Here is a 13,144-nt window from a genome sequence, read left to right on the forward strand (position 1 = left end):
GCCTGTGACGTTTACAGTTCAGAGGGCGCGATGACGCGCTTAATGCGCGCCACCCTCTGACTGAACAGTCACAGCCAGAGCACCCGGAAGAAGCGGCACGCAGCGCTGGATCAGGGCCAGGTGACTATAGCAAGTGTCGGGGGCCTGAGCTAGCGGCAACTCCGGCACCTGACCCCCACAGCGTGCCGGTGTCCCCACCTGCTCAGGTCCCCCAGCACTCGGCGCCCAGCGACGATAGGTGAGTGTTATTTTTTTTTATATATATCGCAGCAGCATACGGGGCATATAATACTATGGAGCATCCTATGGGTGCCATCAACATTTATGGAGCAGTATATGGGGCATACAATAGAATGGAGCATCTTATGGGGGCCATCAACATTTATGGAGCAGTATACGTGGCATACAATACAATACAATGGAGCATCTTATGGGGGCCATCAACATTTATGGAGCAGTATACGGGGCATACAATACAATGGAGCATCTTATGGTGGCCATCAACATTTATGGAGCAGTATATGGGGCATACAATACAATGGAGCATCTTATGGGGGCCATCAACATTTATGGAGCAGTATACGGGGCATACAATACAATGGAGCATCTTATGGGGGCCATCAACATTTATGGAGCAGTATACGGGGCATACAATACAATGGAGCATCTTATGGGGGCCATCAACATTTATGGAGCAGTATATGGGGCATACAATACAATGGAGCATCTTATGGGGGCCATCAACATTTATGGAGCAGTATACGGGGCATACAATACAATGGAGCATCTTATGGGGGCCATCAACATTTATGGAGCAGTATACGGGGCATACAATACAATGGAGCATGTTATGGGGGCCATCAACATTTATGGAGCAGTATACGGGGCATATACTATGGAGCATCTTATGGGGGCCATCAACCATAATGGAGCAGCATACGGGGCATATACTATGGAGCATGTTATGGGGGCAATCAACCATAATGGAGCAGCATACGGGGCATATACTATGGGGCATAAACTATGGAGCATCTTATGAGGGCCATCAACCATAATGGTGCAGCATACGGAGCATATTCTATGGAGCATCTTATGGGGCCATCAACCATAATGGAGCAGCATACGGGACATATACTATGGAGTATCTTATCGGGGCCATCAACCATAATGGAGCAGCATACGGGGCATATACTATGGAGCATCTTATGGAGGCCATCAACCTTTATGGAGCAGCGTATGGGGCATATGGATGGGAGCAGCAAATTACAGAACGGTGGCGCAGGATGGGAGCAGCACATGACAGGATGGGGGCGCAGGATGGAGCAGCACATGACAGGATGGGGGCGCAGGATGGGAGCAGCACATGACAAAATTAGGGCGCAGGATGGAAGCAACACATACCAGGATGGAGACCATATACCAATATAAATGCTCGCCACCCGGGCATAGAACTTCAATAGCTAGTGTAAAGTATAGTTGACCAATCTTGTAAAAAGGGCAGTATTGTGTATATGTGCTTTCTACAACCTTTGTATGACAACACTGCATTTGAAAAGACAGGAAATGTCATCAGTGTGACACTTTTACAACACAGGTTTTTGGCTTTTAACTTGAAGTGATCACAATTTGCCATAGAAGACAAATATTAAAATATGTTTTTTATATTTTTTGTTGATTGTGTATTAAATGACCTTCTAGTAGGTCCCATTGAAGAAAAAATATATTGGAAGGTCTGAAAGATTCCAAAATCTATGAAAATGATGTTCTGTATTTGTCGATTTACATGTTTTCCTAGTTTTCCTCTTAAAAATAATTAATTTGTACAATATTTTTGGGAACTGGTTTTATATGGGACACCAGTATCTACAGCAGGGCTAGAAAGGAAATTCTAACTTATGATAAGAATTTTTTTCTCAAGAAAGTAAATGATCCCCTAAGAATAGAATACGGGCTAATTTTATGTTCAATGGTAGTCTAACTAATCTCTGCTAGTTCCATTTAAGGCTTGTGTTTTGGGGGCATGCCTTTCCATCCATCGCTTCCCAACAACATAACAGTGTGCCCATGTGTTGCCATGACAGCCAGTTTAAGGTCCTCATGTCTACTGTGCACTCCTGCGATACTCTACATAGGAGACCGTAATTTTAGCTATGCATTGCAATATAGTTGTACATAGAACTTGCAATCAGATGTTCATTGTTTTAAAACCCCAAAGGGGATTAAAATATGAGCAGCAGTTTTTTTTTTTATTTCATTTGAATTCTTTTGCCATTTTCTAGTACATTGTAAGATGAAATGAATTGTCATTCAAAACTACAACTTGTCTTGGAATAAACCTTTCATGACATAAGACGTATATTTACGTCATATGTCATTTCTCTGCTCACACCCTGAGCCCTTATCTTTCCCTTCACATGAGGACTAATTTAGTCAGTCATCGTGTGCCTTTAACAATCGCGGGTGGATTGTTAAAAGACCCTAAAACAATGATAAAATTGGGCTTTTTCGCAATTTCACCGCACTTGGAATTTTTAACCCTGTTTTCCGGTACACCATAAAGTAAAATCAATGGAGTCATTTAAAAGTGCAACTCATCCCGCAAAAAGCAAGACATTGTACAGCTATATTGACAGAAAAATAAAGTTATGGCGCATGGAAGAAGGGGAGGAAAAAAAATGACCTATAGAAAAGGGGAAGGAGGTCCCTAAAAGATCTAAGGACTGGGTATAAAACACAGGTCACCTCCTAATAGGAAACACGGAGAAAGCTGCAGAAACAAACTAAAAACAGAAACTAAAGATAGCAGAACCAGAGACCCCAGAACTGCAAAATATCAAACACAGAAAGCTGTCAAAGCACCTAGCCAGAACTCTAGTGGATTAACACTGATGTCCAGAAATCCGAGAAAAATGTAATCTACATAATAATTTGGAATGCAGTGTATAGATGCTACTGTGCATGCGCCACCCGTGCCATTTTGAATAATCCACATGGGTTTTTTTTCTCCATCAAAATGGCGCTAGCGCTTGCACAGTAGCATCTATCAGAACACACCGGTGCCATTTTGATGAAGACAAAATAATTTCCCCAGATAGTATAGGACTAAATCATAAATGAATATATGCATATTAGGCCTATGAATTATGCCACAGCGCAGGCGCAGCCGCCGGCTCCATTTTGATGAATATAAGTTTTGTTTTTTAAACTGACCATAGTATATGCAGTATGCAAAATAGGGGGCAGGTACTGAAGGATCAGTGACCTGTCATAAGCCATACAGATGAATGTGTGAACAGAGCACCACAAAAAGCCCTGCCCCGGAGCACGAGCATGTCATTAACTGAAAAATACAAATGCAGATTAATCAACAATCACAAGCTGGATTTCATCAACCCTGGTATGGTTTTAATCAGTATAACGGTGCTGACATGACACTGTCTGTAGCTTACTGAGCACAATCCTACTGACAGGTTCCCTTTAAAGATAGATTAAAATTAAGAGGATATAACTACACAACAATTTCCCATGGACAAAGCTGTCCATTATTCTTGACCATAACAATCCGCCATAGAATTGTAGACTTTGTTGCCTTCCTCCACACCAGTGACCTATGACCAGCGCAACGTCAGCTTGCCCCATTTTAGCTCAGATTGTTGCTGTCTTTTGAAGTGCTACTTGGCAAAAAACATCAAACTTCTAGTTGCGGGAATGCTGTACTGCATACTTTGCTTTTCAGGTATATACTGTATGTAATTATGTATATGTAAGCCGGTTGCGGGATGCAGTGACAAACAGGAGGCAGAGCATGGGTTAACAAGATGTAACAATTTAATAAAACAAGGTAATCACTCCTCGCAGGGAGATTAAAGGAGGGATAATAGGGGTAGCAACTGTAAAACAAAAGCAGTCCAATGAAGAAACTTATCCTGTCCTGTATGGTCCTCTGCAGCTGATCATCCCACGGGGGGTTGTAGAACCGGCAGCGGCTGGGCGATGTCCTCAGATGGGGTCCTTTAAGCGATGGTCCGTCTTCTGGCGGCAGCGGTCGGTCTCAGGTACCTGCCACCAAGCCCCTAGTCCATAAGCACATGCGGCCGAAACAAACAAGGCAGCGGCCCTCTGAGTCAAAAGTAAATGGGCAGGAAGCAAGTGGCAGGTTAGGCCTCAAGTCTGTCTGTTACTCGGCCTTCTCTTCAAGTGCACAATACTCACTGACTTCTGCCCCTGACGAAGCCACTGTGTGTGGCGACACGCGTTGGGCTTTGCAGCCCCATGGACCCTATCTGAATCTCTGACAACTGCCCTGGTCTGGTGCCTTTTATCACACATGCACTTTCATTACGGCACTTTCTCCGCTGCTATGGAAATCCTTCTTTCTTCCATTGTCATCATGGCTGGTCGTGCTCAATAGGTAGTATCTATTATATTCTTTGCAAGTACAGGTTATAATTCCTATTTTTACTTGTCATATGGGTACATGGTTACATCTTGACATCTTGGCATTATGGCATGCATGACTGGTACTAGGATAATCATAATCATGGGGCTATTTCCATCTATTGGGGATGTTGTTGGCTTTTAATTGTTTTTAATGTTTTTTGGGTCTTTATGCATAGTTGAATAAAGTATGTAATTGTTTACACTAATTGGCGATCTCCATGGTAGCATGTTCTTTGCTTCTATTTGTTTAATTGCGCAGTACTCACAGTCACGGAGCACGCGGCATTTCTGTCTCTGGTAGCTACTGAGTGCACTGCACTTCTCTCTGCAGCAGTCCCGCTGGAGGCAGCGGGGACCAAACAGCCCATTGCGGCGCCCGTGCTCAGATGACAGAGCACGCTGCTCACCTGGCTGTGCGCTGATGATGATTCACGCCAAACTGCCCGCGGCTGCACATACTTTTCTTTTAAAGCTGCCCCTCCTACCAAGGTCATGAAGTCGTTCCAAGTCCATATTCCTTCCCCCAGGCAACAAGGGAGGTAGCCTCAACAGTTCCGGACCCGGCTTGGTACAGGTACCCGCAGCCTGGCCTTCCTCCTTACATTCCGCTATATGTATTTATATATTTCTTATTATACAGGTTAAGCTTCCAGCAATTAATCCAAAATGTACGAATGATAACTCAGTCATTGCATCTGGGAAAGGACCTCCTTTAATAAAGACCAAAGGTGACAAGCTTGGAAAGAAATGTTTCTTTCCACCAATGTAAGTAGTGAGCAGTTATCAGAAACCTTATCCTAAAGCTATCTGTAATCCTAAAATTGCACGTTGGACTCTGTTTATATCATGTTCAGCTATCTTTTAAAGCATTTTATATCTTTAAGGTTCTTTCAGACATACTGAAGGACACCATCTTTGGGCTGCATTATTTTTATTTACTATAGTAGGCCGACCAGCTTCTACAGATAAAACAACTTGGTCTACGTGCCCACGATCCGGAACTGGCAGCGCTTTTTCGCAACATCCAAAGCGCTGCTGTCTATTGAATGCAGGTAAATCCGCATGTGTTCACTGAACCATGTGGATTCACTGCATCCAATACATTGTATGGGTGAAATTGATATGCTATGGTCTGGAGCGACACACTGCATGTCCTTCTCCCCGGGTGAGCCACTGGCGTCATTGGACGCATAGTGGACATGGGATTTCTTGAAATCCTATACACTATACTGTAACATCTGGCCACTGCGGGTTGGACGTTGCATAAGTACACAGCATCCAACCTGCAGCGTTTACTGACTGTGGGTACATATCCTTAAAGGTTGTTGCTTTATCTGTAGATGCTGTATGGCCAAAAGCTACCGGGCACCAAAACTTGCACATTCACCACACAGCACAGGTGCCATATGAAACATATAAAAACACCCAAAGAAGGGAAACCACAAGCATCAATCAAAAGTAACATTTTCAGGATCCAACCAAAGTAATCCTGGAACAAGTTCTGTGGTAAAGAAGGAGATGATGTACACAACAGTTTTCCTTTCTAGGTAGAGACCACATTAAATCTTAGAAAATGTGATCTGCAAAATAATTCCAAAAGAAAACCTTTTCTGAAATTTTTCCTTTATTAATACTACAGGCCGGGGAATAAAACAGACACGGTAAACTTTGGAAAATTGCTTAGTAATGGATATGGGGATGAATGGTATCATCAGCATGGTGATGAAGATAGAAAACCTGTACAGAACACCAAAATAAAAGGTAAATCACATGCATCAAATGTAGTTTTTATGTTATTGTAAAGTCATACATGACAAATGTTAGGGGCAAATCACAGCTGTAATTTTTACATGGTCTTTCCTAAAAGGGAACCTGTCACCCCCAAAATCGAAGATGAGCTAAGCCCACTGGCATCAGTGGCTTATCTACAGCATTCTGGAATGCTGTAGATAAGCCCCCGATGTATCCTGAAAGATGAGAAAAAGAAGTTAGATTATACTCACCCAGAGGCGGTCCCGGTTCTGTTCTGTTCTGATGGGCGTTGCAGTCCGGTCTGGGGCCTTCTATCTTCTTTCGATGACATCCTCTTCTTATCTTCAGGCTCCGGCGCAGGCATACTTTGCCCTGTTGAGGGCAGAGCAAAGTACTGCAGTGCACAGGCGCCGGGAAAGGTCAGAGAGGACTGGCGCCTGCGCACTGTAGTACTTTGCTCTGCCCTCAACAGGGCAAAGTATGCCTGCACCAGAGCCGCAGCCTGAAGACAAGAAGAGGACGTCATCGTAAGAAGATGGGAGGCCCCGGCCCGGACTGCAACGCCCATCGGACCGGACCAGAACAGAACCGGGACCGTCCCTGGGTGAGTATAATCTAACCTCTTTTTCTCATCTTTCAAAATACATTGGGGCTTATCTACAGCATTACAGAATGCTGTAGATAAGCCCCTGATGCCGGTGGGCTTAGCTCCCCATAGAGTTTTATTGATGCCTTGTGTGGAGGGATATTTGCGTAAAGAGATTTAGTGCTATTGATCCATACAGAAACCTGTTAAAGATCAGTTACCCCCTCATTACATCTCGATATCTATGGAGGGCATGTAGAGAGTGAAGCTGTCATGTATCCAGGACCTGTCAGGTGAAGTTCTGCTCCCTTTATTTCTCTAGTCGCCTTCCACGACGGCATATGGAGGTTGTCTCTTTGCCCTAATGGGGAACAGGAAACACAGAGAGGTTAAAAGGACCTCCCACCTCCCACTCGCCAGTGTCTTTCCTGTTCCCCATGGGACAGGGAGAGGTTTCCATATGCTGTAGTGGCCGGCGACTACAATTATTATTACAGGTTTTACCTGTTAAGCCGGGCAGCTGGTGGTCGCCTTGTGCCTCTCCTTATGCTGCTCCCGTCGTCCTGCTTATCAGGTACCTCGGGACTCTTCCCGGCCTTCCTGCGTCCCCACGAGGGTAAAGCAGGCCGGGATCCCCGGCCAGGATCCCCAGCCGGGATCCTCTCCGAGCTTCCCGGCTTCCTCCCCTCCATGCTGCTCGGTCGGCGTTCCGGAAGTGACGTCAGCGGTCGCGCGCGCGTCACTTCCGGTTTTCGTATCTCCCTGAAGCCGGTACTTCCTGGTTTCGCCGGCCGGCGTTGTCGGAGCAATGGCGTCCCACACGTGGATCCCGGAGGGGGAGGGGGGATCATGTCGCTGGAGGCAGGTGCTAGGAGCGCTGCTCCATAAAAGCCTGCTGAACCACCACTGAAGGTAAGACTAAATCTCTTCAGCATGGACGGTTCTTTATGCCCTGCGTCTGCAGAGCCCAGCGCTGCCCCTGCTACTGTGAGTACGCAGGGACTGGATCCGGGAGGTGGTTTCATTAGGGGTTAGCTCCTTATTCTTCTCTCCCTTTCTGTTTCAGGGAGAAAAGTCTGCCCCTAGAGCTACTATTAAAAACAAATGTCCGGTCTGTTCTACAAAACTCCCTCCTATCTGGGATAAAAAAAAACTCTGCCAGCAATGTACTGACAGGATAATTAAAGCTGAGCAACCATCCCTTCTAGATGAGATTCGCTCTCTTGTTAAACAGGAGGTACAATCTTCCTTAGAAGCTTTTACACCTCCACCCCCACCTCCGCCACTACATTCCCCAGCTAAGAAGAGGAAGATTCAGGTCGTAGAATCTGATTCTGATTCAGACCACTCTCATACTTCATCTGCTGGCTGGGAAGATCCAGCATCCCCTAAGGCTGAGGTCAGGAAATACCTCTTTTCCTCGGATTATATTGAGGACCTGGTGTCTGCTGTTCGTAACACTATGGGGCTTGAAGAGGAACCTGTACCACAGTCCATACAGGATCATATGTTTGGTGGGCTCAGATCGGAGAAAAGGGCAGGGTTTCCCGTTCATGCCAATGCTGTTAATATGATTGAGCAGTAATGGGAACTCCCTGAAAAACGCCTTAATATGTCTTCAGAGATGAAACATAGATTTCCTCTAGAAGGTGATTTTGTCAAACTTGACATTCCCAAGGTTGATGTGCAGGTGGCCAGGGTTGCCAAAAGAACGGCACTCCCTTTCGAGGATTCTTCACAATTAAAAGATCCTATGGACAGGAAGATTGAGAGTCTCCTAAAGAAGTCTTGGGAAACTTCTACGTCTGTCCTCAAGGCTAATATCGCATCTACCTGTGTGGCTAGGGCCCTCTCCTGCTGGCTAGAGAAATTAGAATCTCACATTTCTCAAGGTACATCTAGAGGGGAGATGTTGGATTCACTTCCTATACTACATAAAGCTACTGGGTTTCTGGCTGATGCTTCTCTGGAATCAGTCAGGATTGCCGCCAGATCTTTAGTGCTTTCCAACTCCACCAGGAGATCCCTCTGGCTTAAATTATGGAGTGGTGATATCACCTCTAAGGCTAAATTATGTGCCATTCCCTTTAAAGGAGACTGTCTTTGGTCCAGCTTTAGACGACATTCTCGACAAAGCCACGGACAAGAAAAAAGCACTCCCGGAGCAAAAACAACCGAAAAAACGTTTTTTTCGTGGCCTACTGTCTCATCCCTCTCAACCAAGAGGTAAAGGCAAAACCGGCAGGTGGAGCTATGCAAAAGGTAGAGGGAAAAACATTTTTGTCTCTCAACAACAGCAGCAGCAGCAGCCATTCCAACAGGATAAACAATGACTCCGACCCGGTGGGGGGAAGACTCTCAAAATATGTGGATCAGTGGGAAAACATCACCAGTTCCCACTGGGTCCTCAATGTTATCAAAGAGGGCCTATTGATCGAGTTAATTCCCCCCCCCCCTTAGGGTCTAAAGATTACTACCCTTTCAGCAAGAGATCACAATTTATTAGCATTGGGTCTCAGAGATATTCTAACATCAAACGTGATCTCCCCAGTTCCTCAATCGGAATGGGGTCTGGGACATTATTCCCGTCTATTCCTGGTACCCAAACCATCTGGGGAAGTCCGTATAATTATAAATTTAAAGGGTCTGAATCAGCATGTGAAATATCGAAGGTTCAAGATGGAGTCTGTAAAATCAGCCATTCCTTTAATAGGTCAACACTCCTTTATGGCAACCATCGACCTAAAGGACGCTTATTTTCACATTCCTATTCACCCGAGACACAGAAAATATCTCAGGTTTGCGATACAGGGGAGTCATCAAGTGGAGCACTATCAGTTTGGAGTCCTTCCCTTCGGCATTTCATCGGCTCCGAGGGTGTTCTCCAAAGTAATGGCAGAGGCGGTGTCATTTATCCGGAGACAAGGGGTCTGTATAGTGCCTTATCTGGACGATCTGCTGATAGTAGCTCCCACCGAGATAACCCTGATATCCCATGTGTCAACTACATTAGAGATATTGAAGTCTCTGGGTTGGATTCCGAATATAAAAAAATCTCAGCTTCAACCCTCAAAAACCAGGAAGTTTTTAGGAGTGGTTCTGGACTCGGCAAAGCAAATGTCCTTTCTTCCAGACGATCACAGACTACCATTAGTAGTAAAGATCAGGAAATACAAAGAGATGAGATCTCCTACACTCCGGGAGGGGATATCGCTCCTAGGCTCCATGACAGCCTGCATTCAGTCGGTGGCTTGGGCTCAAGCACACTCAAGAATTCTTCAAACCCACATTCTGGACAATTGGGATGGTCGTCCCGGCTCTCTAACCAGAAGGATTCACACACCAGGTCGGGTGAAAGCATCCTTAACATGGTGGATGAAATCCAAGAACCTTCTCAGGGGTGTGAGTTGGATTCAGTTCCCAATAATCACGATCAAAACAGATGCCAGCAAGAGAGGCTGGGGAGCCATGATAAATCAGGTTCCTTATCAGGGTCTTTGGGACCAGTCAGTCAGAGAGAGATCGTCAAATTTTCAAGAACTCAAAGCTGTGGAAGAAGATCTCTTAGCAGCAATTTGTCAGATTTCTGGACAACATGTCTTGATATACAACCAGCAACACAACACAACCAGCAGGACACCAAGGAGAGCAGACGTGTCTGTCTGCTCTCTGCTGGATGAGGACAATAAGGCGCCGTGCTACTGGCAGCCCATTGCAGCAGCAATAGTTTTGTTTTGTTTTATTTTGTTTTGTTTTATTTTACTTTATTTTATTTTGGAACTATTTTTGTTATGTGTGAACCTTTTTCTTTCTGAACCTCAGTTTTTGGTACTCCTAAGGAATTTCTTTTCCCCAGTACCTTCTCCTTCTGAACTTGGATCCGCTGGAATGCTTCCCTTGGATTTATGCTGAACCCTTGGATTTCCCCTTGGCTGGTTGCTTCTGGGATCCTCTGATTTGTTTCCCCTGGATGCATACTGCTACCCACAGCTTTCTGGATGTATGCTTCTGATACTTGGCTCCCCTGGAAGGTTTCCCTTGGATGTTTGCTGCTACCCGCAGCTATCTGGATTTACAGTGCATTTGTGATCACCTTGCAACCTAGGACTGGTATTATACGCACCTACTGCCAGGCGGCCACTACCTGTCTGGGAATTGGTACAGTTATGTCTGGAGGCGTGCACTGTATGCCTCCCTACACGGACAGGCTTAGTGCGACTAACATGGGCAAGGTTTTGATTGATGTCCCTAAGTCTGTTCATAAACGTGTTGCTTACTCAAGGGGCCGACTTCTGGAGCTGCGCAGGCTAATGTCTTCTCCTGCAGTGGGCAGACCACATGTCCCGTGTGAGGTAAGGCGACCCTACAGAGGCTGCAGAGCGGGCAAAAAACTTAAGGCAAGGCGAAGACGGTTTAAACCTGTAGTTCCGTCCATCATCATGGGGAATGTTCAATCACTGGGTAATAAGTCGGATGAACTGCTGGCATTAATACGGACCCAGAGGGAATACAAGGAATGCAGTTTGATGTGTTTTACTGAAACATGGTTACGTGGCGAGATCCCAGACTCAAGTGTCTCAGTACCAGGATTTCACATGGTCCGGGCGGATAGAGACACTATGAAGAGCGGCAAAAAAAAGGGCGGTGGAGTTATACTCTACATAAACAATGGTTGGTGCAATCAGGGGCATGTGACTGTAAGGGAGCGCCATTGTTGTCCGAACATTGAATTGCTAGCTGTTGGCCTCAGACCTTACTATATTCCTAGAGAATTCTCGCTTGTTACTGCAATAGTGTTGTACATACCACCAACTGCAAACCATGAGGCTGCAGGTGAAGTGCTGTCAGGAGTCATTGCTCGGCTCCAGCTGAAACACCCCAACTCGCTTACTGTAATCTCTGGGGATTTTAACCGGGCTAAAATTTCTACTGCCTTACCTAAATTCTATCAATTTGTGAAATGTACAACACGTGACAATATTACTTTAGACTTATGGTACCTTCACACTAAACGATATCGCTAGCAATCCGTGACGTTGCAGCGTCCTCGCTAGCGATATCGTTTAGTTTGACACACAGCAGCGATCAGAATCCTGCTGTGATGTCGTTGGTCGGGGCTAGAGGGCCAGACCTTTCTTTGGTCGCTGGCTCTCCCGCTGACATCGCTGAATCGGCGTGTGTGACACCGATTTCAGCGATGTCTTCACTGGTAACCAGGGTAAACATCGGGTAACTAAGCGCAGGGCCGCGCTTAGTAACCCGATGTTTACCCTGGTTACCATCCTAAAAGTAAAAAAAACAAACACTACATACTTACCTAACGCTGTCTGTCCTCCAGCGCTGTCCTCTGCACTCCTCCTGTACTGGCTGTGAGCGTCGGTCAGCCGGAAAGCAGAGCGGTGACGTCACCTCTCTGCTTTCCGGCCGCTGTGCTCACACAGACAGTACAGGAGGAGTGCAGAGCACAGCGCTGAAGGACAGACGGCTGTAGGTAAGTATGTACTGTTTGTTTTTTTTACTTTTAGGATGGTAACCAGGGTAAACATCGGGTTACTAAGCGCGGCCCTGCGCTTAGTTACCCGATGTTTACCCTGGTTACCTGCATCGTTGGTCGCTGGAGAGCGGTCTGTGTGACAGCTCTCCAGCGACCAAACAGCGACGCTGCAGCGATCCGGATCGTTGTCTGTATCGCTGCAGCGTCGCTTAATGTGAAGGGGCCTTTACTCTATGCGAATGTCAAGAATGCTTATTCATCCTCTACCCTGCCGCCCTTGGGGAAGTCTGATCACAATCTTGTACTATTGTCACCAGTCTACCAACCTGTTGTTAGAAAACAGCCGGCTACCTTTAAATCAGTTAGAATGTGGTGTCCAACAAATGAACAGGCTTTGCAGGATTGCTTTCATCTTACAGACTGCGATGTGCTGCTTGGGACAATGGACGAGTATACAAATGTTAATGAAGTGGTTGGTAGAGTGACTGACTACATTAACTTCTGCACTGATATGCTGGTGCCGACTAAAAAGATTAGGTGTTTTGCAAACAACAAGCCATGGATAACAAAGGAATTGAAGCATTTGCTCAACAGGAAAAAAAAGGCATTTAAAGTAGGTGACAAAGAAGAAATTAAAATGATACAGCATGAATTGAAGCATAAAATAAAGGAGGCCCAGGAAGCCTTCAGAATTAAACTTGAAAAGAAACTGTCCCACAATAATACCAGAGAGGTTTGGTCAGGAATGAAATTACTGACTGGGCTTAAGCTGAGGCCTGAAAATCATGGTGGAAATCTAGACAAGGCTAATGAGATGAACAAGTATTTCAACAGGTTCAGCAGTACATGTGTGCATGTGCCAACTGATAGTG

At 45.6% G+C, this 13,144-nt stretch overlaps 1 protein-coding gene and 1 long non-coding RNA gene across 5 annotated transcripts in view; one reads left to right on the forward strand and one right to left on the reverse strand.

Moving 5' to 3' along the window:
• The window catches only part of C6H7orf57 (chromosome 6 C7orf57 homolog), a 175,483-nt gene that overhangs the window by 115,869 nt on the left and 46,470 nt on the right, over positions 1 to 13,144 (forward strand). For all 3 annotated transcript variants that reach the window (XM_069730389.1, XM_069730388.1, XM_069730390.1), the window contains exons 6-7: positions 5,081 to 5,205; positions 6,080 to 6,201. In XM_069730389.1, coding sequence (XP_069586490.1) covers positions 5,081 to 5,205; positions 6,080 to 6,201 — 247 coding nt within the window. The remainder of the gene's footprint in view (positions 1 to 5,080; positions 5,206 to 6,079; positions 6,202 to 13,144) is intronic.
• LOC138642306 (uncharacterized) overlaps positions 1 to 13,144 on the reverse strand; it is a 301,712-nt gene that overhangs the window by 98,696 nt on the left and 189,872 nt on the right. The gene's annotated exons all lie outside the window — the stretch shown is intronic.

The sequence above is a fragment of the Ranitomeya imitator genome, chromosome 6 (assembly GCF_032444005.1).
Source record: "Ranitomeya imitator isolate aRanImi1 chromosome 6, aRanImi1.pri, whole genome shotgun sequence".
Classification (NCBI taxonomy): domain Eukaryota; kingdom Metazoa; phylum Chordata; class Amphibia; order Anura; family Dendrobatidae; genus Ranitomeya; species Ranitomeya imitator.